The sequence below is a fragment of the Verticillium dahliae genome, genomic scaffold, assembly GCF_000150675.1.
Source record: "Verticillium dahliae VdLs.17 supercont1.4 genomic scaffold, whole genome shotgun sequence".
NCBI classification, from domain to species: Eukaryota; Fungi; Ascomycota; class Sordariomycetes; order Glomerellales; family Plectosphaerellaceae; genus Verticillium; species Verticillium dahliae.
Genome location: NW_009276925.1, coordinates 57,486 through 81,282, shown reverse-complemented (window position 1 = coordinate 81,282; position 23,797 = coordinate 57,486). Strand labels below are relative to the sequence as shown.

The 23,797-nt window shown below is 53.0% G+C and overlaps 8 protein-coding genes across 8 annotated transcripts; 3 read left to right on the top strand and 5 right to left on the bottom strand.

Moving 5' to 3' along the window:
• Nucleotides 1–827: 827 nt before the first annotated feature.
• VDAG_02363 (uncharacterized protein) lies at nt 828–2,144 on the bottom strand (the record flags this gene model as incomplete). Its single annotated transcript, XM_009653016.1, has 1 exon — nt 828–2,144. The coding sequence occupies one exon, from the start codon at nt 2,142–2,144 to the stop codon at nt 828–830; it is 1,317 nt and encodes a 438-aa protein (XP_009651311.1).
• A 5,174-nt stretch (nt 2,145–7,318) lies between these two features.
• On the bottom strand, nt 7,319–8,095 carry VDAG_02362 (uncharacterized protein; the record flags this gene model as incomplete). Its single annotated transcript, XM_009653015.1, has 2 exons — nt 7,319–7,504; nt 7,598–8,095. 2 exons carry the CDS (start codon nt 8,093–8,095, stop codon nt 7,319–7,321), a joined length of 684 nt encoding a protein of 227 aa, XP_009651310.1.
• Nucleotides 8,096–8,509: 414 nt separating this feature from the next.
• On the top strand, nt 8,510–9,133 carry VDAG_02361 (uncharacterized protein; the record flags this gene model as incomplete). Its single annotated transcript, XM_009653014.1, has 2 exons — nt 8,510–8,967; nt 9,019–9,133. 2 exons carry the CDS (start codon nt 8,510–8,512, stop codon nt 9,131–9,133), a joined length of 573 nt encoding a protein of 190 aa, XP_009651309.1.
• Nucleotides 9,134–10,519: 1,386 nt separating this feature from the next.
• VDAG_02360 (ferric reductase transmembrane component 3) lies at nt 10,520–12,344 on the bottom strand (the record flags this gene model as incomplete). Its single annotated transcript, XM_009653013.1, has 5 exons — nt 10,520–10,650; nt 10,714–10,882; nt 10,951–11,012; nt 11,066–11,804; nt 11,856–12,344. The coding sequence occupies 5 exons, from the start codon at nt 12,342–12,344 to the stop codon at nt 10,520–10,522; spliced, it is 1,590 nt and encodes a 529-aa protein (XP_009651308.1).
• Nucleotides 12,345–12,656: 312 nt separating this feature from the next.
• VDAG_02359 (uncharacterized protein) lies at nt 12,657–13,697 on the top strand (the record flags this gene model as incomplete). The annotated part of the gene is made up of 2 exons (XM_009653012.1): nt 12,657–12,761; nt 12,888–13,697. The coding sequence occupies 2 exons, from the start codon at nt 12,657–12,659 to the stop codon at nt 13,695–13,697; spliced, it is 915 nt and encodes a 304-aa protein (XP_009651307.1).
• Nucleotides 13,698–13,923: 226 nt separating this feature from the next.
• VDAG_02358 (uncharacterized protein) lies at nt 13,924–14,997 on the top strand (the record flags this gene model as incomplete). The annotated part of the gene is made up of 2 exons (XM_009653011.1): nt 13,924–14,779; nt 14,951–14,997. The coding sequence occupies 2 exons, from the start codon at nt 13,924–13,926 to the stop codon at nt 14,995–14,997; spliced, it is 903 nt and encodes a 300-aa protein (XP_009651306.1).
• A 353-nt stretch (nt 14,998–15,350) lies between these two features.
• VDAG_02357 (PHO85 cyclin-1) lies at nt 15,351–17,384 on the bottom strand (the record flags this gene model as incomplete). The annotated part of the gene is made up of 3 exons (XM_009653010.1): nt 15,351–15,723; nt 16,352–16,433; nt 16,799–17,384. The coding sequence occupies 3 exons, from the start codon at nt 17,382–17,384 to the stop codon at nt 15,351–15,353; spliced, it is 1,041 nt and encodes a 346-aa protein (XP_009651305.1).
• Nucleotides 17,385–21,047: 3,663 nt separating this feature from the next.
• VDAG_02356 (chitinase) lies at nt 21,048–22,310 on the bottom strand (the record flags this gene model as incomplete). The annotated part of the gene is made up of 5 exons (XM_009653009.1): nt 21,048–21,080; nt 21,139–21,986; nt 22,034–22,083; nt 22,137–22,235; nt 22,306–22,310. 5 exons carry the CDS (start codon nt 22,308–22,310, stop codon nt 21,048–21,050), a joined length of 1,035 nt encoding a protein of 344 aa, XP_009651304.1.
• Between the last annotated feature and the right edge of the window lie 1,487 nt (nt 22,311–23,797).

The window sequence follows — 23,797 nt, the reverse complement described above, 5'->3', positions numbered from 1 at the left end:
CGTATCTTCTGATGTATTGAGTATGTAACACAATGGTATCATATGATTTGTTCAAACACTCTCACCACCCAAGCGGCTCACCGATAGGAAATCCTTCAGGTTTCGCTGTCCCAAGCATATCCTGTTCGGTAACGCCTTTTCCTATTTTGACATCTGGACTGTAGGGAGCCCATGGGGCGGCTATCGCGGTGGCTCGGTATCTCATTGCGTAGCATAGCTAGTTTCCGTGTCTTACCATTAGCCGAACACCGGTGAATCCGTCTGAGGCTCGAGAAGATGCCATGAAGATATGATCCTCCTGCGTTAGCAGAGAAGACAACAAGCAGGACAAGGCAGATGGGAACCGCGACACCGGTTACCAGGTTAGCAGAATAGCCGTGTTAAAGGATTTGGTTTGCTTGTTCTGAATTGGCAGTAGAACATCAGCTGCTGAGGGTCCTTGTGTAGCTCTGATCCCGAGACGAGGACCCCAGGTACACGACTGTCCAAGGGCTCACTGACCACGGTTGAAGGACAATAAGCTAGTGACCTGATTTCTGTGGATAGAGTGTTGGATACCCTCTCTTTCAGACTCCCCAGCGAGAATGAAAAGTACGGGCTTGTACAACGCGCAGTGGTTCCAATTACCAGCAATACATCTCTCGCAGCCGTCACAAGAATGGGCTCTACCTGGTTCTCAGTATCGTTAAGGAGAAATCAAGCTGGATTGTGACGACTGAGTCGACTTTGTTGCTAGCGGGTACTAATGAAAGCTCTACCTGCTCTATCGATCCAAGGGAACCAGCCCAGGGGACCCTGCTACCCATATAGCCACATGGTATGCTGCGCTAATACCCAAGAATCTCCGCTTTCTGAAGCTGCCAGGAGCTAACCATCTCGGCCTTTTCCTTCACATTCATTTGGTGGAACGGCTTCCCGTAAAGCTCCCCGTAGCTCATCTTGAAAGCCTCCAAAGCATTCGCGACGTCATGGATGTCCTGGGCGCCCTTACCAACTTGGAACTGCACCTTCCGGGCATGACTCTCATCATGATGAGACTGTGCTCTGAAACGCGCGGTGGCTGTCTCCGCGAGACCGTGAGAAGGCGATCGGCTGGACGCTGGACGCATGCCGGTCTCGGCTTCCGTGTGCCGATCCTCGGCTTCGCACGCTGCTTCGTAAATGGCGGCATCTGCGCCCTTCTTCGTCCATCGGCTCCTGAGGCTCGATCTCGTCTCCCAAACCTTCTTCCGCTCCCCTTCGATGTCCCACATGATCAAGACGTATGTGGTTGGCCACTTGTCAACTATGTCAGATCGAGATCCTCCCCACAGCCCACGGGGGCATTCCCATGCTACCCCCCAAATGCCAATGATATGGCGCTTTGTGTACTTCCATTTTCCGTTGGGTAGCTTCTTATCGCCGTAACGATTCTCCGAGTTGGTGACTTTATGGGGGTCCTCGTCGTTCTTTTCTCTTTCCTCGTACTCGGCAGACTCGGCGAGCGACTCAAGCCGGTATTTTGACGCGCCTCTCTTTCCGTGACGATTGATGTAGAATGTGCCAGTTTTGCCTTGGCCCCAACCAACGGTCTGGATGTGGTCACCATGCTTGGGAATGTGCCTGACAAAAAGAGCTTTCTCGCCGTCCTCGTCGAGTTCATCCTGGTCGTCGTCATCGGTCCTCTGTTTGGTTGCGACGAAAAGTGCTTCTTCGTCTTCGCTGTCGGCTGCCTTAGCTCCTTTGTCATCGGCTGCATCATGACTGTTCTGTTTAGCGGTTGGGATGTGATCGTCAACAGCCGATTCTTTCTGTTCTGTCTTTGTTGTTTCCTTTTGATCAGCGTCATTTTTTATCTGAGCAGTGGGTTTCTTGTCATTGTCACTCTCAGACACGTCTTCCTTTTTCACGTCTTTTTCCAAACCCGCATCGTCGTCGTCACTTCCATCCTCATCCTTGTCGTCGTCGACGTCCATCGGGCCGGGGTTGTGCATCTTGGACAGGTTTGCTTCCAGCTCCTCAACAAGCTTCTGGTTCTCTTGTTTCTGTGTTTCATTCTGCTCCTTCTTCTGCTTTTCCTGTGCATCAGCGAGATCTCGCTTCAACTTCTCCATCTTGGACTTTCTTCCAGCCCGGGCGGGATTGTTCTTCTTGGATGAGGCCATTTTGATGGGTGCTTTTCCGAACCGAATGCCTGAAGTCAGCAGGGCAGTTGAATTATCATTCCATTGCTATGTATTTATGATACTACGCGATGCCAAGTTCATGGCCCTAATGACAGTCATTGTGTAAAGTCCGCTCGTCGGTCCCAAACGAGGTGCTTGCGAAGTGTACATAGGCTGCAGCTAGGGACCAAAGTCCTGCCCTTTAATGACACCTAAAACTGGCTCTACTTCCACACGTCAACTCTACGTCCTAAGCCCGATGGCAGGACCTACGACCCCAGAAGGCTAACATGCTGGTTCATGCATGAACAGACTATTCAGATGATTCTGAATAAATCCCCGCTGCGTTTTCGAGACCGGATGCACGTTCCTTGCGCCAGCTATCTACTCGCAGGCATGGAGTTACACCTCAACCGACAGTCACGCTGTGTTCGACAGGTGACAGACCTAGTACAGCTCCCTATCAAAACAGCCGTCTCCAGTATCAGAACGCTGGCCTCAAAGTGGTCTTGGGTCTTTTCGTCGCGAGAGGTCACAGATACTGGACAGGATGGTGCTGCGTCGCGAGAGGTATATTCCCCTTCCTTGCGAACTGCACAGTACGGACATATCATGAAGGCCACCGAGATACACATAACTCGGACTAAGTTGAACGAGGGATGCAATTGACCCAAGACGAAACTTTACCTGTTACTACGTACTACAGAACTGTAACCTTGATTTTGGTCAAACAATTCGACTGCTGTGCCTACACAGTTTATATTTCCAAATTCAATTGACCTTTCGCCAAAGGGCTCCCTGAGCCTAAAAATAACAAGCCGGTGATCTCTCGGTACTTTTCGCCCAGTAGATAGAGGAATCAATGTCCCCTCTTCAGGGCTTCTCCATCTACATATGCGCTGCTTGATGCACTGATATATAGTGGCGAGCTAGCTGCTGGACTGCGTTTCGGACACCGCTTCACCATGATTGTCTAATGCCTTTGGCACCATCACAGTCTCTGCTCTAGACGAGGTGCAGAAAGAACTCCAAGGAGTGCCAGGGCATATCTGCATCACAGTCGACAGAGAAGCAAAGGAAATCGCCTTGCTCTACGCTGATCTATGATAGTAGCACCGCTTATATTGTAACGTGAAGTCTAACTGGTAGAATGAAGGGAAGGAGGAAAAGTGAGCCTAAGGAAGGATGAGCACGACCCGTAGGAATCAGAATGGCATCAAGGGCGTTTGAATTCTCGTTCGAGCCTATGGTTGGGAAATGGAGAGGGTATCTCTATCATGGAGGCAGTCTACTATTACTTGCCGGCTCGTGCCAGGGCATGTCTGTCATCCGCGCACCTTCTGCCATTTCTTCGGGGCGCAGACATGATGTTAAGAGCGTCATCTAGCCTACGGTATAGAGTCCTCGATCGCGCGGCATGGATGCTTCGTATGGTACAACAGTCTATCGTTCCCACAACTTCCTTGTCGCTGATCATTTTTGAGCCCTGCAGCATTGTGATCGCGGTACCTCGGAGTTTGTTCGCTGAATTTGAATGAGTCTAATGCCAGACAAGGAGGTTGAATGCATTCCGTTCGGGTGTTGTACGGGCGACGGTGCCGACCGGCATTGGACTCGGAAGAATGTTGTGCCGGCTGCTTGACCGTCACCACTTGGCAGGCCATCGGTTGCACTTCGTAATACCACCTATGTGACATCACGACTTCGCGGGGTAACCAGCCCATGACTGGCACGACTGGGCCTCGACGCGTTCATCTCCATTGTGGCCAGCAATCAGCCTCAGATACCCTTACGCGCTTACGGTGCACCGCAATCCCAGAGACGCTTCAGTTATTCTGCGCCTTTGCTTCTACAATACTTACTGACGAAGGCCCCGCCTGCCATCATCGTAGGCGAGAACGAGGTTATGAGTGTCACTGTGACAGCGCTTGCATCAAATCGGTGGACACAATCGCTGGCTGGGGAACATTGGCCAAAGTATTATGATCAGACCATGTGACAGACGAATCCGTTGCGAAGCGTCAACCTCGTCTCGTTCTCCAGTGGGTACAATGGTACTTCACTGACGCTGCCAATTGCTGAGTTGGAGCGTGAACGAAGACGAACATGATTTACAACATACTTTAGAGGCATTCCTAGAAAGACGATCCAGTTCATATGAGAAAAGGACTATCGATCTGATTTTACAACAATGAAGCTTGGGCATTTCTACAGTGTGTACATTGGTCCACGACCGCTTGATCAGTCGAACCACCCATTTTCCCAGTCCTGCCGCTTATCTATCATGGCAGTGCCTCATATTAAAAAGGGAATAAAGCTCCCAAGCAGCGCCAAAGCGCACCCACAGCAGAGGCAGCCGACGGATATCCCAAAAACGTCTCCTTGCTTTAAGCTGATCCACGACGGCAGCACGGATCGCATCATAACCTGAAACCCGACCGCCATCATGAAAGGGAGACAGCATATTAAGCCAAAGAGTAGATTGATCCCGGCCTGTAGAGGCTTGAAGGGAACCATGAGCTTGAACAGGCATGAGCACCAGCCTTGGAGAACGGACAAAAATGCCAGAAAGCCAAAGACGACCGACACGACGCCAGCGATGAAGCAGTTCCTGATGTGAGGCGCGGTGATGACAGAAAGTGCAGAGTCGTTCAGAGACTTGGCATCGGCTAGGGCGTTTTTTAATGCCTCCTGTGCTTCGACTGGGATCACATCCGAGAGACGCAGCGGCAGCCTGTGGCAAGACCTAGCATTCAGGTCGCCGACACAAAGATATCTGGTTCCGACATAAAAGGTCTTGGGGATTGCTGTGTCCACCACATCAGATATATGAGTGGCGACAGAGTTGCCCGCGGTGCGTACTCGGCTCACCGCGTCTGGGAGAGCAGTATTGACCGTGCTTTTCACCCTGGACTTGACAGGATCCACAAAGTCTGGCACTTTGCGCAACTGTCTAGGGAGAATTACGCCAAGAGCTTCGGTCAATTCAAGCTGTAAGGTGTATGGTATTAGCAATAGGCTCCATGCTTGGTCCGTTGCGAGTACCTCCACGATGGCGACTCCTGACTTGGCGTAGCCCGTGGAGAGTGCCCAGGCTGCTAATGCGACGCAGCAAATCAAGCACAGTGCCATGGCAACGGCTAGGGAAGTTTTCCACGTGCCAGTCCTACGCATTATATTTTTTGTTGGTGACGACGTACTTGGTTGTGTTGTTGGCGGTGATTGCGGTAATGTTTTTGGACTGTGCGTTGACCAAAGAAAGATGTCGTCTCCGAGGTTAGAGTGCAGGAGTTTAATCTTAAGGAAAGCCATCGGTGATGAGGCTAGGTCCAAGCGCCGAGAGCCCAGTTCTGGATATCAAGGAAAAGGTCCGTGATGCGCCCCCGAGAGCAGCCCAAAAAGGGCCCTGGCAATGGCCCTAGTATTGCTGTATTCCAGCCCCACCATGCTCTTTCTTGTACTCGGAGCCGAGACGTGAAGCTCGCGTGTACCATTCAAGGGGCAATGAATGAATATGTTTGGGTAAATACACTGCTCCGCTATGGGATTGAGGTAGCTATCCGGGCTTCTGCAACTCCAATGTGGAGGCGGTGACATCACTTCAACCACAATTGAAATTACCCGCTATGTACCTCCTTGACGTGGGCAATCAATTATATTGTATTGAATTCAGTATGGAGAGACTCTGCTTGTTTACTGTCCTCTACATCAATGTCTGTGTTTGCAGTATGGTTGTTGGACCGAGGCGTGGCTTCCCGCCCGGCTACCATCCATCTACCTCGTGTCTCGTTGCGGCTCACCCTTGGGCGTATTCCGCTGCTCTCTGAGATACGTTGCGGTTCTCCTGAACGTCAACGGATACGCATTTCCCTGTATGCATTGTGAACACACAAAGTCACCAATCCGAGGGAATACGTACGATTTGTTCCGAGGTCGGTGGAAGACTGGCATCCGTGCTGAACTCGAACCACCTCGAATACTTCGCACAAAAGTAAATGTCGGCGTCGTACTTCTCGTTGATCACCAAGAGTCTTTTCATGAGGCTTCGCATGCTCTTCGCAAAATTCTCCTTCTTCCGATCCCGCTTTCTTTCGGTTCTCCGGGGTTGCTCAGACATTGCAATGTTCGTTGCTTGATCGAGCAAGGCGCGCGGTATGATGCGTTGAGGTCAGGATGCCACCCGTTTTGAATACGCCCCGGCTGGGGAGAGGATGAGAGGGGGAATTCCCAAGGACCAGATCTGGGACCAAGGCGCCTGTCGCACATGTCACGGGTCAAGCTCAGGGGGCACACGTGCCAGGGCACGTGTGCCGTGACAACGACATCTGACGCTCATGAAACGCGAGGAGGGCCGGAATCTTGTCCTTCTTCTCTCCTCGCGCTACGTCCTGTATCTAGAGGTGATCCTAGCAGCGTTATTGATCGATTTGGATACGAGACCCTCACAGCACAGGGCCCAAAAGAGGACGTGGCCACGAAAGGAGTTTGCATTAGGATCCATTTTTTGGTGCTTTTACTATCGGTAGTTTGCTATAGCTCAAGAGGTCCAGATCTTGGGGCAATAGACATAGTGCCTGGCTTTCTACCCATTCTAGGTCCGGGATCTGATGTACTCTTCATGTTATCCGTACCGAAGCCGTCCGTCGTATCGCACCGCGTCGCGACCCAGCCCACCACTGGGTGTGTATAGTGAAGATGCACCGGGAGTGCAAGTCAACGACGTGCTACAGCATGAATCGATGTCCAGTGCATCATTATCACTACCACCATCGTATGAAATCAACGGCGGCTGATCTGACATCTTTCACGTTTCTCGACCATCGACTCTCTGCGAGCTCCGGGTCCACTTTCCAAAGATGCCGCTGCCAGCATTGTAGACACGACGTCAACCCCCGCGTTGGTATCCGTGTTAACGCGCCGAAACAAGGACTGTATACTGGACTGTTGAGTTTCCTCGCTTGATCTACCAGTGGCATGGTGGTCCGCCGCATCGCTGTCAAGACGTTTTGTAATCAATCGATGAGCAATACGTCTCCGGAGACAAGTTGGTGCATGTTTTGCTTTCATGAAGAGAGTAGTTTCCATCCTGTTTACTTTGAGAACAGCTATGTCTTCGTGATAGGGACAATGGGATCTTTTCTCAGAAGAGGAGGCTTCTTCCTATATATCGGTGTCTAAAAGACAAGAGTAGGGATCTTTGGTGCCAGTGGATATGTGGTGGCCGTGCTATTGATTGTGCGGCCAGAGACGCATGATGGGCTGAAAGACACCTCCATGACACAGACATCAGGGGATCCGAGACACTGGTCGGTGTTGACACCAGGAATCACTTCCTGGCGAATGCGATCTGTGGCGTTGAACTGGAATTGAAAGTGTTCTTGAGATGCTCGTCGAGTCAGAGCATCAGTTTCTCTATCAACACAACATCATCCTCTCCCACTAAGTAGCGCTACCTCTGCAAGAACCCTCAGTTTGACCAAACTAGACCATCCCGTTGTCTTTTCAAGATGTTTGGATCTAGCCCGATGGGCCGACGTGCCACTGTTCCGAACCATTGGACCATTCGTAGCCGATGCGGGGAGCGTCTCGTCTTTCTCCTCGAGCATATGTGTCTGACGAGCAGTCATGGTCCACAACTGCTTGTAGTAGGCTTCATTCGCGCGAGCCTGAACAAGCTGGTCTGTAAGGGCACTGTTGGCTTTAAGGACGTCTTCTAGCCTTCGGTGCTCTTGTTGAAACGCAATGTCGTACTTGCTCCCCGGACAGTCAGACTTGGCTACCTCCACAGGATTCTTCCCGGTCGCGTGGCAGAGTCTGTATAGCTTTTCCGAGGCTTCAAGAAGACGAGTGCTACCACCAAGTGCACCGGGTTGGAATGCACCAAGAGCAGTCTCACATTCGAAAGGCTTGGTCACTGTCAGGACGTTGTCTTTCCTCGACCCTGCAGGCATTGCGTACCTCATCCAAATACTGATCAAGGGCCATCATGGCGTTGGTCGGACCTGTGTAGGCAGGGTCTTTTGTTAGTAGACCAGCGGAATAACGGCCAGGCGCCTGAGCCTTACTTTTGTTCCCCAAATACATCGAAGATCTTATTCCCAATTCATGAACCTCAACATCTGCCCTTCCCATAATAACCACAGGCAAGGGGAGCTGTACGCCCTGATTCAGTCTCAAACACGCTAAGTACTTTGACGTTATCGAACTGGGGCCCGCATGTCGGCCCTAGGTGAGCTTCCCCTGGCCCCCAAACCGATATCGACCTGGAATCCCCACTACGCCCGTGGAAGATACCCGAGGCCGTACATATAACCCGACGACCTATCAGCCGACGATGCAAAGGAATGTGCACCACAGAGCTCACCATGTCGCACGAATACCCCCAGCCCAATGAACTGCCCCGGCTCAGGATGGATCAAGCACCTGGAACATGGAACAATTTTGACTTTACCGAATTTTCTGACTTTTCATTTACGAACGCATCGGATACCCAACAAATGCCCGACGAACTGCTCTTGCAGCCACTCTTAGACCCCAGAATCAGTTCTCCAGATGAGAATGCAGCACAATACACTGCATGGGAGTGGAACGGAAACGACCAGTGTTACCAACCAGAAGACAGCCCAACCCACCAAGACAACAGCAACTTTGATCATGCGCTGGCCGAAGGGACGGACGAAGACATCAGGGTTGATGCAGGTAGTGAGACTATAAGCATCGGCCGGGAGGTGCTTGATCTTGTGCGCAGGGCTACTCAGTTTGAGGAGCATGTCAAGCAGAGGCTAGCCAAGATCGAAAAGACCGTCGAGCTTTGGGCAAACAGGTATGCCAAACATCCTTACCACACAGCAAGTATTCTAGCTGACGCTTCCAGGATGGAGGAAGACAAGGACAGGATGTGTCAGGAGATTGATGCAAACATCGAGAAGTTGAAGGCTTGGTCTACTGAAGTCGAGGCCGCTGTACAGGAAGCTCGTGTACGGAATTAGATACCACGTAGGGCTGGAGAAATAGTCGCATAATCGTACATACCTATGACACGCCTGTGTTCTGATCAGCATGTGGCCTCTTCTGACAGCTAGGTACAGTAACACCCGTGGGCCGCAGCTCGCCCCAAGGCCCGAGCCCAACCCCCCCAGTCCCAGCCCGCATCAGATATATCCATCGTTGCCAATGCCGATCATGTTCTATTCTGGGCCGTGAATCGGGCCTAACGAGGGCAGCCCATGTTCTGGGCGAATACTTAAGTATGGCTGTAGATCCCACGAAATGGTCCGTGTCTGTGCTGACAAGCAAGCCGCAAAATGGACCTAAACGAGGTTGGACGACAGAGGAAGGCGGTCAGAAGGAACATTGGTTCCTTACTGACGAAGTGCGAAGACTACAGCAAGCTGGGGGACATCGAAGTCGCCCTTTATGTCTCTTTCCCCAAACACGGAGGCTTTGTCTCTTACGAATCGACCGACCTGAGCTGGCGTCAAGATATCCAAGCCAAGGTACAGTCCCTGGCCTTCTGTCGTGCTGCCTCCTCTGATCACAAGTAGAAAGCAAAGGCACCACCAACTCTTCATCTGGCAGAGGATCTCGTGAGAGCTGTTGGTCATAAAGTCACAGGATTCTATTTCAAACAGAAGAGAGGAAGGCCTTCTCGGGCGAACAAGATGAGCAAAGCGGGACAGTCGGCCGTTGGATCGAAAGCTGGGGGCCGGAAAAGGTTGACGAGGTCTCTGGCCCGTGCTTGCCCAACGGCGAGGGGGGAAACGGACCACCCCGTGGCCAGTGCGTTTCCGATCATGCCGGATCTGAGGATTGCGAGCCTGCGGGCTGGGGGTGGGAGCTAGGCGGGTGCCTGTGTTGAGAGTCACGTTTGTAGGCCAAGCCCCTCATGTGGGAGACCACCGAAGTAAATCGAACTTGCAAATGCTGTTGGTTGAACCGCTTCCATTTCTGCTCATCAGAGTCAACGAATCGGGCAAATTAAAAATAGATTCCGCCCTGAGAGTTCCGCCGTAGCCGGACATCTGCCAGAAATGATGCAAAGATCGGCCAGGCCGGCCGCAGACCAGCAGGGAAGGGCAATCACGGGATACCTTGTCAACCACTTTGGGACCAAGTCCCTTCATACATGCCCCAAACAGTTAGTACGACTACATAGAACAGGACGCCTGTACTCGCTAGTTCGATCCTTCTGCTAAACCAGCCACCTCTTAGGCCGTCCCGAGGATACGGAACCCAATCATGGCAGCACAGGAAGCGCCACTCCACCCCCTGCCAAGACCCGCAGACTCGCCCGGACTGCGTGTTGAAACCAACCGCACTGGAACCGGTGGGGCGTGCGCTGAAGGATTCATCATCGGCTGCATTCCTGCGCTCTCCTATGCCGGAAGCGATCCCGTGGGACGTGCGGCATCCGGACTAAAGTCCAAATACTTCACGTGGACTTTCGAGTCGGCCCTGTGTTGCACGAGAATGCGGACTCGGTTGACAGTCTGGGGGTCTGCGCACACTGCCGGCCAACGAGCATTAGCAATCAGATGACATGACGGGATTCAATGACGGCATCACCCACAAGATATGACAGAACGACCCCCATGCCGCTCAAGCTCAGCCCCGGTCAGGTACCCTGCATCCATGGCCCTGTACGTCACGACGATCCGCTTTCCTCGGTTGACAAAGTCTGTCATTCCGGCGTCTCGCGACAAGAAGCCGCCCACCACAAATAGATAGATGTGTAGCACCTGCGCGGCAGTTAGTTCGGCGCGTCATGAGCCGTCATGAGCGATTGCAGCACGAAGGGGGGACGTACCTGACTTTTCTCGTCGAGCTCAAGCAACTGCTGCATCCTGTCGGCCACCCAACCAAGCTGGACTGCGACGACTTGTCAGCGGGGCTCGGTTTACGGGATGTTTGGCTGTACCCACTTTCGGCATCCACTTGCCAGAACAGCGTCACCCTCTTCGTCTGGACGCCGCAGTCGTAGTAGCCCCGGAGGAGTTGCGCGACGTGGGACAGTTGACCGGCGATTCCTATGCCCGTCGCGAAGAGAAGAACATTGTCATAGAACTCAAGGCCCATTTCTTTCCCGTACGGCCCGTCGATCAGGGCCCGCCCGCCGTAGCTGCTGCTGTGTCTACTATCCCTGATGCGGAAGACACGTTCTGTGAAGCCCTTTTGTTTCTGCGCGATCAGCACAATGTAGTTGTCGTCGTCGACCCGATACCACCACGCAATATAGAACGGATGTGATTGGAAGCAGGCCGTGTGGCTGGCCCCCGGAATGGTGAGGTAGACATATTGCCCAGCCCTCACGTTCCACGGTCTCGACAGCCGGACGTGGACATGGACGGCATCTTCGAGCGGTATGCTTGACTGTTCAAGTTCGAACGTGATTGTACGGACGGCGGCTCTGCTGGATAGCGAGCCGAGGCGGGTGTTGCGGTAGAGCACCAGTCCAAGCCGTATGATCCATGCGAGTCCTAGACACCCGGCAGCTGCGATCAGATACCTTTTGGGCGACTCTAGAACGCCGGATGACGGATTGTGGAGGTAGATGAAGACAGCGGCGCATAGGGCCAGGCAAAAATGGACAGCAGCGAACACTTCATACGCTCTTCGCCGAAGGACGCTTGTCAAGGGGATGGCGACCAGGATGGCCGTGACCTATTTGCACGCTTAGTATACCCGTCATCTTGTCAGTGCATCTTCACCCACCACAACGCCAGACTTGTCGCTCAACTTTCCCAAATGATCGGGTGTTTGGGTCGTTAGAGCCACGACGGCATGCGAAAGGCCTTGGAGGATGGCCATGATCCCAAGCCAGCGGTGCACTGCAACGAAGGACTGCAGGCTCAGCCCACACCTACTCGCGATCAAATTCATTTGGGTTCCCAAGAATAGCGGTGCCATGTTGATCACGGACAAGACACCCGACCGGCGGATGAAGCCTGCGGCGTCCTTGACTCCATAGCTGATGGTCAGAATATTGGTGGAAATGAAGGCGATTGCGACGATGAGGTGAAGCCAAGTAATGTTCTTGAAGGGGCGTATGGTCTGGCATATTTGCCTTAAAGACAGATAATGTGGAAGATCTCGCGCAGCGATGTACTTTACAATATGAAAGGCCAACAACGCTATGTTGACGATGATGGAAGTGGCTAGAGGCCCTCCAATCGCCAGGGAGTACCAGATGACAGCATCCATGATTTGACGCCCAGGCATATGGGTAATCTGCGAAGCCGCACACGAAGACAATGCGATGCAATGTATTGCGACTTTATGACTGTGGCAGAGCCATGTTTCTGTCCCTGCCCACACAGATCACTGCCCTTCTAGGATCTTGGGAACATTCGGTTCCGTCGCCATGCGGCGTAGGGCCGAGAATCAGGCCCAAAGTCCTGCGGAAGCATGGATACTCGTAACGTGTTCATTTCGATATAAGGCCGGATGATATCCTGTAACAGACCATCCGAAGCCGGGACGACAGACAAGCACCTTTCGCCTATCTTCTTCACGATGACCCAAGACCAACAAACCCAGCAGTCCCAGCCATCAGCAGACACCCCGGCTGTGATGGCGCCACGAGGCCAAACTGTGACGAACACTCACTGCACAGATATAGTAAGTACCTCTACTCTGCGTCTCATGGCGGTTTCGCTGATGGCATAGTGTCAATCGAGCAACGGCGGGGCCTGCACCTGTGACATGGCGGGACGGCTTGATTATGACCTCTGGTCGTTGATCCAGCAGTTCGACAAGGCTCGCAGGACGCTGGAAAACTATCGCGAGATCGCCAAGAGGGGGAATCTTGAACGGTCCTACGTTCTGCAGCAGCAGCATGACAACCTCAACGCTCGCTGGTCGAGCAGCTACGGCGAGCTGCAGAAGGAAGTACAGAAAAGGACTCGAGATTTCCAAAGCGTCGCCAAAGACCTTGAAGATCTCAAGATCAAGCTGAAGGAGCAGGTGGCATACAACCAGACCACCGAGCTGGCGTCTCGCGAGCTTCGAGCCACCGTCGAACTTCAAAACCGCGAGATTCTTCGGTCACAATCGCTCCACTTCCAGAGCGAGACCCTGGAACGAGAGCTGGCAGAGTCCAAGTCGGTAAACCAGGCGGTCGAAGCGGTCTTGGTGATGAAAAAGCAGCGCATCAGCGAGCTCGAATCCGACCTGAAGGCGATCGGCGTCAAGAACGAACAGGCAGTAGTTGATAAGGCTGAGCACGAGTCGCTCAAATTGCAATTTGATGCCCTGGAAGCCGAGCATGCCGAGACACTGGACATTGCCAGCGGTCTGTTTGAGGGCGAAGCTGGCAGCACGCCTGCCGAGCTCATTGGCCAGAACAGAGCTTTGGAGCAGCAACTGCGCGAGCTTCGAGCTGAGAATGGGTCTCTGGCGGAGCGGCTAGAGGGGGCGGAAAAGGAGTGCAATGGGTCGTCCCGCAATCTGCGCACCGCCGGAAGCAAAGGACTGGGTCCGGAGGAGAAGGGCGATAGTGTCTCGGCAATCATGGGCGATGAAGGGAAGGGGAGGAAGAGAAAGCGAACCAAGTAGTTAAGGTCTGAAATGGGGTCTTGCTGGCGTACTTAGGACCTTGACGTGGCCTTTCTCCCCGGAGGCTGGCTATCAATACAAGCCCCGTCTCTACAAATACGGCAGTAGCTACAACCAGATCTCTTTGGCCTGGAACCCTTCAATTCTCTTGCACTCCACGCCTGTCGTACAGTAGTACAGACGCTTTCCCAATCCCTCTGCCTTGCACTCTGAACTGGCACACACGATGCGATGCCGTCAGATGCTTGGTTTATTTGTCTTGGTGCAACGCTCACTGTCAACCGCAAGTCTCCAGGCATCCAATCAGATAACCAGGGCCCAGCCTTGCAAGACTCCCCGCCAACCTGATCTTAGCATCAATGGCCGAGGGAAGCGCGGTCTTGCCTACAACGCCGCTGAGCTGGTCGACTACTTTTTCACGGGTGGTCACACGTGTACATCATGTGGCTGGGCCTATAATTGGGACTCGTTAGATAACGGGCTCACGGAATGGGGCCTTGAATTTGTCCCAATGCTGTGGAGCCCAATGGAAGACCACACCCGCCGGTGGAAGCTGAATGTGGAGGAGATGATCGGGAAAGGGTCTACTCACGTTCTTAGCTTCAACGAATGTGACATTGTCTCCCAGTGCAACACAAGTCCTGCGGAAGCCGCGGAGGCGCATGTTGAGCACATGAACTCTCTTGCTGCTCGGGTCCGAATCGGGTCACCAGCGGTCTCCAACAGCAATATCAAAGGCGAAGGCCTTGACTGGCTTCAAACCTGGGTGGACGTCTGCAAGGGAAAGGGGTGCGCGTACGACTTTTGCACGGTCCATTGGTACTCTCCCTTAGAAAACACAGCCGATCTATTTGAGCACATCAAGCAGGCTGCTGCTATTTGCAACAACAAGCCTATCTGGTTGACAGAGTTCTCTGCGTTGCCACTGGACCAAGATGGCATGGAAGCTTCAGAGTGGCTTGGGGCTCAACTGCCAAAGCTAGATTCTCTTCGCCATCTCGAGAGATACGCCTTTTTTATGGTCCAAGATGGGAGGCTTACCCAGCCCGGACGCTTGAACAGCGCTGGGGAAGTGTACGCGGGTAGGTAGCGGGGAAGCGGGGAAGCGGCTCGACCTACACTCGAAGCAAGGAGTAGTCACAGTAAGAGGTTAAAGGGGGCCAAATTGTCGACACCATCATTTGTATTGTGACGAGGAAATCTAAGTGGTTGTGTTATGCAAACCATTGATATTCTACAAAACTATTCCGTAGAGACAATCGGTTTCTTTCATGCCCTCGCGGCGCAGTACTATATCTAGGTCTCCCTCTTGAAAGCGGTGCAGACTCAAGCAGTCCTGCCGGTAGCAGCAAATACTAGACTCGGCACAGCCAGGCTCAATACCTTCCTCTGCGTGATTTACTGCCGCCCTACCTGTTTATCATATGCCGTGATTATACCGTCCAGAAGTTTGGTGTAAAGAGCTGCTAATGCAATCATAATGCCACTGAGGGCTGAGACAATGCTGATCGATACTTTGGCTGTGACGGAGAGCTCGCCATCCTGGCTGGTGGCTATACTCATGACAACGGAGAAGAGTGCGATGAGTGAATGGGAGATGCCGGGTCTGGAAAGTCACATCAATTACGTTTGACGAGCCCGGCCGTGGCTAACTCACATGAATACCTGCGCAATGAGCCAAACATAGTTCTTTTGCCACTTCCACCAAAGCCAGCATGACCCCAGGACGCCGACCCCACAGAGGACACCAGCAAGAGGTAGGAGCTGCACGTTTCGGACCGCGCTCTGGAGCACCTTGCCTCCCTGGTGTTTGCGAAGGCTTTCTGACTTTTCAATGGACGTAAACGTATTGGGAAGGACAATGAACCCTGCAAGAGTGATCCAGGCACATATGGCAGCGAGAGCATTGTATCGCGTCGGAATCTGGTTGGACTTGATGGACATGGCCATGTAGCGGGTATGGTGGGCTGGTACAGCAAGGGCACTCATCGTCGGTCGTAGGGCGTGAGGCGTAATGACCGCCGGCCTATTGCCTATTGTCGTCAAGTATCACATACAATAGCTATGGATCAGGACTGGCCTTGGAAGTGCGTCCTTTTTAAGTGATATGACAAAAGCTCCGAAGGTTGGTCTCAAGCCAGACAGTACAGTATGGGCCGTGAACGGGGCCCTTACATTCCAACACAGCATAAGAGTGGACTCCTGCTGCCGCTCGACCTCTCCTCCAGGTTCGTTCGTTTCTGCGCGCCCAAAGACGGATCTAGTGTGCATACGCCATGTTCTATGCTCGTCATTTCGCTCTATCGGGGATGATGTTGAGCGCTCTGTCCTCGGTTAGAGGCAATGCCGTGCCAACGCAGATTGAAGAGAGAGCCCAGAGTGGCGTTGCGTGTTCTTCGATGACGACCACAATCTACGAACCAACGATCGTATCCAGCCCCTCCCGATCTTGTCACTGCGCCGAGTCCTACCCCAGCCAGTCTGGCGTCGCGGCGCTTGAAGCGGCATCGCCCGAAAAAGATACCAGCGACGACAGCGGAGCATACAAGACTCCTTTTGAAGGCGACATGACGTACTACAACCTTGGCCTAGGCTCCTGCGGAGTGAATGACGGTGGCAAGGACTACACGACAAATATTGTTGCCCTGTCGCACCTTCTCATTGGGGAGGAATCAAACGACAATCCGTTCTGCAATCGGGTTGTAACAATCGGCATGGGGAGCAAGACGACGACAGCTATTGTTCGTGATAAATGCATGGGATGTGCCGAGGAGGACATTGACGTTTCCATGGCCACATTCAACGAGTTGGTTGGCTCGCTTGATGCGGGACGCGTGGCAGTTGAGTGGTGGTTAGACTAGTGACACGTCAAACTAGGCGATCCTGTCCATAGACGACGGGTAGAACTAGTTGATTGATTTCGGACTGTAAATTTACGTTTTTACTTGGTATCTATTTGTTTCCCTCTTCCAACACAACCACTCGGTGGCGGGTTTACCGGCCCCAGCCTCGTGATTGCTCTGGGATCGGGGCATCCCCCACGAATCCCAAGCCTCCGTTCTCCTTGTCGCTCTGAAATGAATCTCACATAGCCTACTTACAAACAGGATTGATCAAAGGCCTCAGTTCGGTATAAAGATCCCTCTCGGGAATGCTCACATCCCAGTTCAGTAGCAGCAACAGCTCTCTTTCCATATGATTGACATCGTCGCAGCTCAGCCTGAGCGCATGCCTCTGTGTTGCGATGCGACTAAGCCGAGCCCAGCTTCCGTTTGTGTATGGCGTGTCGTCGTGGTACTTGGTGCTCAGAATCAGAGCAGCGAGAAAAATGCGGTGGCTCGTGGACGGCGACCCTTGGCACGACTGCAAGCGTCTTTTGAGTCTGGCAAGGTAGATGAGTGTCGACATGAGGATAGGGGTTTCGATTTTGGACAGCTCCACCAATCGATAAATGAATTCCTGCAGCGACGGCAATCGGAGGTCGGGCACGAGAATGTAAAAGCCGGCGGACTCTGAAGGCCGCCCCTGGTGACTTGTGAGAGACGGGACCAGGCTGGGCACCAATGTAGAGACACACTCGACCACGTCTGAAGCACATTCTGCCAGGTATATGATCATAGCTGGATTAACAGGCTGGTTGAGGAAGCTATGAAGTGCCGCTGCGTTAAAATCCGTGGTTGACGACATGGTAGTTTGGGTTGCCTCCCTTGCGTGTTTCCCCCGCGCGTTGGTTCTCTCGGCCGTTGGCCCCTTTAATGCCAATACGAGGTAACGAGATATTCGTGGCAAAGTCGTACATGGCGGAATAGGATAAGTTCTAAGCCAGGGCCTGGTTCAGGGCCTAGGTCAGGTCTCAAGTCAGGGCCCTCATTGTTTCCCCGGTCGAGCCTTAGATCAGGCCTTAGTTCATGTCGCCAGTCAAGTCCCCAAGATGGTCAAGCGAAGTTCCGAATCAAGCCCCACTGGGGGGTGACATAGCACGTACGTAGATGGACTTGATTAGAGTGTATGGCACTCTTTTGTGCATAGTTTAGGATCTGTAGGCTCAATCTCGTACTACAGTACAGCAGTGTTGACCGAACTCAACGGAAGCCCAGATTTCAAATTAAACCTGTCCCTACATGCTATATCTTGTAAGCTATGGAGAGAATGGGACCCCAGAATCATACGTGTGTCCATTCACACATAGGCTCTTGAGCTACGGCAACCCAGACGACCTACTTGCCGACCGGACTGGAGGCTGCCCTAGTGGCCTGAAGGAACGACGAAACATCGTGGTACAGAGCAAGAAACCATCCAAGCATTCTACTCATCATATACGGCAATCATATTATACCAGAAGCAACGTCGTCAAGAGTAGAATAAACGATGACAAGTTCCGCGATGCCGCCTCGCTTGCCATGACCAATGTGGTGGGCGAAGAAATAGAGCCAGTCCCCAGTATACTTGCACTTGTCGAAGATCGAGTCGAGTTGTCCAGTGAGGTGCGATTTGAGAAATCCTTCTCGTAGGTTGGCACAAGGGAGTGGCTGGCAGGTTGCATGGTGTTGAATGCTTGCTCGGAGATCGGGGGTGGAATCGATGTCGGCAGAGTCGACACCGCGGAGGATACTACACAGGAACAAGAGGCAACACTTGCCTCATTGTAACTGCTTAGATCGATTGAAACAAAAGAGCTCGTTTTTATCGCGGTGGCTTCAGCGATGGCTGATGATATGCTTTGACTAGACATGGTAGAGTTCCGCATCGGCGGCATATGGTCTTCTGACCCCTTGCAGACAGAGCCGAAGATGGGCAAAAGGACGGAGCATACACACACACACACACACACAAGTTTATTACGCCTGGTGGCCTAGAGCCAATAAGGCACTATTTGCTATTGTACACGGTCGCTTCCTCTAGTCTGTCCGAATCTCCCAAGCCCATAATAGGTCATCTTTCCGCTCTTGCTTTCTCGTCTTCTGTCTTGCCGCCGGTTTCTCGTGGGGTTTAGATTGTATTGGCAAGCTGCTTGAAGGCTATTCTTCAAGTGTTCAGAGTCCTATCTACGGCGACTGAAGCGGCGCTTACTGTTGTTGACACGAGGTGTGGGTGTTAGGTTCGGTTAATAGAAGAAGGGGGGTTTTGGTGTGTTAGGCCCCCGCAAGGGATCACACGTTCTCCAGTCGGCCCGTGGCCTTCGCAAAGCGTATCGTAGCTCGGACTGCTTTCATGTCCGGCTTCCAATCATCACCATCTGATGTCGTCTTACCTCCCAAATGGAAGGAGATGTTGTCTCTTTGTGTGCCAGGGCGCATGAGTGTCTCGGCTCGTTGTGTTGCCCATCGTGTGCATCGGAGGAGAAAGTGCTCCACCGTCTCTCTCGCTTGTCCGCATGCGCATTGGGCTGAAGCTACTGCCCTGATTCGGAAAAGTGAGGCGTTCAGTCTCGCCATGCCTGTCCTGAGCTGGGCCAGCATGCTCGCCTCCATCCAGGAAAGGTTATCATATAGTTCTCGAGTGTGCTTGCCGGGTAGTGCTATGTCGACTTCCTTCGAGAGTTTTCCAACATTATCTGGTAGTCGTCTTTCCACACGTAGTTTGCGCCTTGCAGCCCCGAACAACCCACTCCTTCCGGGAAGCCGCCCGGCCGGCCGTGGCTGCGCCTTAACGACCCCGTAAGCCTCATGCTCCATCGGAGACCTTCCCACAGGAGTGCCTCGGCCCCGGGCAAGGCCGAGACGGTGCCGCCCCGTGCTCCTCACGGGTCGCGGGTCGTGTCATCCGAGTTTGCACCTTAAGCCAGCCGCAACGGCAACCCGTCTCTAAGCCGACCGACATGCGCATCCGTCCTCTCGAGCCACCGTGTCGTCTCCGCAGGTCTCAAGTGCAGGGGCCACCACGCTGGCGATACCACGTCAACGCGAGACGGCCTAGGTACGAGCTAGGGGATATACTGGATACGCGGACGATGTCATGTTCCATGACGGCCCAGATAGAACTGGGAGCGTATCCGGCAAACCAGCGATACCACGTCTGCGTAACGGCCCAGGTACGAACTGGGAACGCACCTCCCCCGCTGCCTTCTGGTCACGGCCACAGCGCTACGGCCCACCGGCAACCCCGGGCGCAACCCCAGGACCAGCTTCCCGTTACCGCGACTCGTCTCCGAATCGCGGCCGACCATGTCTTGCAGATCAGAGACGCACGGCAGCCGCCACGCCGGCACGGCTGCCCGCACTCTGTCCACTAACCCAACCCATGTCCCCCATATGATGTTCGATCGCGGTGCGCTGTGGCGTCGAGATCGGTCCGGCCGCTTGTCTTGTGCACGAAGCTGAACAGGTCTGCTGACACCGGAGCCGGCCCTTCGGTCTTAACAACTTCCATTACGCTCGACAGAGCACGTAGGCTTGTTCCGAGCCCTCGCCGGGAGACGCGCCGATGCCTCATGATGCTCGACTCGTCCGCCTCCCGACCTCAGAGCCGGATGGATCGGAGGGTGTCCTGTCTCTTCATCGACGTCAGCCAATGTCAAGTCGGATGGTTTTCTTACGCCAGTATCCCTCGCGCAGCTTGTTGGCTTCGGAAAAGCGTGGGTGATGCGGTGGTCGTTGATCGCGTGGTCCGTTTGTAGGTCCGAGGGCGCCAGTGAAAAACTTTCACGGCACCACACAACCGCGGGAATCGACTGCGCGCGACGTGCCGCACCACACCCGCCGTCCCTACTGACACCGGACACCACGAGAAGGTCTGCTGCTTCGTCCTACTGCTCTTTCAAGCAGCATCCAGTGTGCTCACCGGAGGCACGGAGCATACAGTTGTGTGCAAAACTCCCTTCCTCTCCACACTCTACAACTTTCTCTCATGGTTGATGGGATACTTGTTGGTACAAAGGGCGACTTTAATATGACCCAGAATCGGTCCTTTTCACCATGCGGGACGGCTTTTGCTGACACACAAGGGTCTCTTTTGGTTCCGTCAAGTAAACAATTAGACAAATATGTCATCGGCCCACTCTAACATATCCATTCATGGCCGTTTGGACCTGTTAAAGCGAAGGATTGGGGAGTGGGTCATGCCGACAAAGAAAGATCACGAGTGTAGAGAGGAAGGGAGTTTTGCATGTGACTGTAGAACCCAGAACGAATAGACCATTGGAAGAAAGGTAAAAAGATATCTTAACGAGGGTGGAACTTGCTGGGAGGTGGTTGACTTTGCCTGAACTAATAGTGAATGATTGTCCTAGAACAGGTCCTCGCTATGGTGCCTAGCGACATACCATAGAGCGACCCAAAGCCCATATCTGGTTCCATTATTCCATTCCTGTCCTAATATTCTCATATTGGCTGTCGGGATAATGAAGCTGATTTAGGCCCAGTCCTCGTTCTCCATCGAGAGGTTCTAAAAGCTCGAAGCTCTGTGCGACCAGGCTCTCCTCATCCGTTCTATCACCACTGACCTCCCAGAACATGGACCCCACGAGGCCTTTGTCTTTGATGTAGGAAACCTTCGTCCTCAACGTGCTCGGCGTGTCGAATGAAATGAATGTTCTGCTTTGCTGGTCGTAACTAAACGATGCCTGTGCTACGTCGTCGTTGGAGACGGTAGCGCCGGGTTGAGGGAGGACCTTGTAATCCCACACGCCGTTTTCCCACGAACCCCCACCTATTCCCGAGAATGGCTTCCCTAGCCCGTCCGTGTTCTGAAAGGCGCGGCCATACAGGGGCATGCCGAGGGCTATCTGAGATGCGGGGACCCCGGCATTGAGGTAGGCCGTGACAGCAGCATCTGTAGAGAATGGAGTGGTTGTGTCGTTTACGTCGTTTGTGTAGAGGTTTGCTTGATGAGCGGCATAGACGTCCCATGAGCCAGAATAATCGTAGGCCATCAGATAAAAGGTATCAACAATCCCCGAGATTCTTTCAAGATCGAGCTTCTCATAATGAGTCGGACCGGCGGACGATGCGATCGTCAAGAGGAAGTCGTAATCGGGGGAGTACTTTGACTTGTATGCATTGAGCTCATCACGTACCGCTGTCAACAGGAGAGCGAAGTCCTCCGCCTCTTTCTCGCTTCCTGGGTATTCCCAATCGATGTCGATGCCGTCGAACCCCCAATCCTTCATTAGCGCCACGGCGGACCGAGCGAAGGTCAATCTGCCCGCCTCCGTGCTTGCCGCGATGGGAAAATTAGTAGACAGCGTCCATCCACCAATACTTAGCATGGTCTTGATGTGACGATTGTATTTCTTCACGAGGAAAAGTTGTTTGACGCATCCATAGGCATTTAGACCGCTCTCATTCCATGCTGCCAAGTTGGTCAGTGTCATGTCATGGGCGTGGATAGTGACGTACAGTCAGTCGGATAATGCTTCTCCAAGTCGGCGTAGGTGTCTAGGGGATAGCTAGCAACCAGTCACTTCCGTTGTTCGTCCTCGACACAGACTGTGAAACCTACACCTCCCCCGATGGTCGCAGATTCAGGAAGGCGTATAGGACATGTGTGACTTTCGTGGCGGGAAGGTCCTGGGGATGGTAGTCTCGCCCGTATATCGCCCTGATTGCATGTTAATACTTGTCAATTGCCCTTCAAGTCAAGACGTGGCTCACCAGTTTGGGAAATAGACTGCATTTTGATAGCAACTGGATACTTCGGCCCATGCCAGCAGCAGTAGAATTGCGTAGGAAGAAACCCCCATCGTGAAGGACGAGGATGCGATGCCAGTGGAGAGAGAGCGCTGGGTATGAAGAGATGCCGGCTCAGATTAAGACCACAGGCCAAGAAGTGAAAGACGCTTACCATGTTGGTCCCGAAGCCTGGCCCTTCAATAATCCCGAATGCAGACCAGTGGAGTGTAGCAGGAAAGGCCGCATTCTGGTCTCTCCCGTGGCCACCAGATGCACCACGAACCCAACACTGACTCCGTCGTGCTGTACATACGACACCTGACTTGCCATCTTTTACCCGAGTCAATGACTGTATTTCCACGATTCGGAAGATGATTCTCTGTGTCATTATCTGCAAAAAGCACTGTTGCATGCGATCTAAGTAGGAACCAATCGTGGAGTGGGTTTTACCAGTACTGGTGGACCCACAAACGATGATCTGTCTAGGTAGTCCGAGTGACATCCGTTGACCTGAAATGAACAGTTTCATAGAACCTGAGAGACTCCTAGGCGACAGTGCTGGGGGCTCTGGCTCTGAAAAGTAGTCCATCAGAGAGGTCTAGGGGCCCTCTTGTAGTCTCGTCGTCTCATGGTCACCTGTGCTGACACCCGCCCCTTCTACTTCGTGCTTCGACATGTTCAGACCTTTCCTTGCGAGCCGGGCCCCATGAGTTCTTTCAGTTTGTCACGCAATGCGTCAGGACAAACTGAATCGAAAACTTGCTTTGAGCGTATGAATTTTACCCTACTTTAGCTCCCATGCATTGGAAGCTCTTCACCTAGGCTATCCCACGGGGCCAGGCGAAGTCACCTTCCCTGCACCACTCCAGGCGTCTCCAGTCGTCTCAGACAATCTTTTCCAAAGCCTCCGTGGTGGTAAGTGTGGTTTCATTACCTAGGAGACTAGCGTTCCAAACTTCACCGTTCTAGAGCTCCCTAGGCGGCGTCTTTGAAGTAGAACAGCTCGGGCTCTCAAATTGTATTGGCAGGGATGATGAGGGTGCTATGAATCATTCACAACGCGGACTGTCGAGCCTTTGAGTGCTTCTGCAGGGTTCCATGAGCAATCGGACACGAATTGCACTCATCATTGCCTCGAATTGAACGACATACAGAATACTAGGGTGCGTAGGGCAACGAAAGAAATGTATTCAGCCGTTCTCTTTCCTTTTCCTCTTCTTACCCTCGTGTGCCTCCCGGATATGACGAACCACGTAATCTAGCCGTATAAACGTTTTGCCGCAGATATCGCATGAACCGCCAATGACAGGGTATCTCATCCTCGTTGCCCAGATCCTGTGTTTGGTCCAAACATGTCGGCTGCGATGCTTTCCATCTTTGGCTTGCGCCCACCTGCAACGTTCCTCTGGGCATTTCCAATGCTCGTATACGTGGTGTCTGAAGAACAGTAATATTGGATCAGTATGGTTGAAGACGAACGTGAGTAATGAT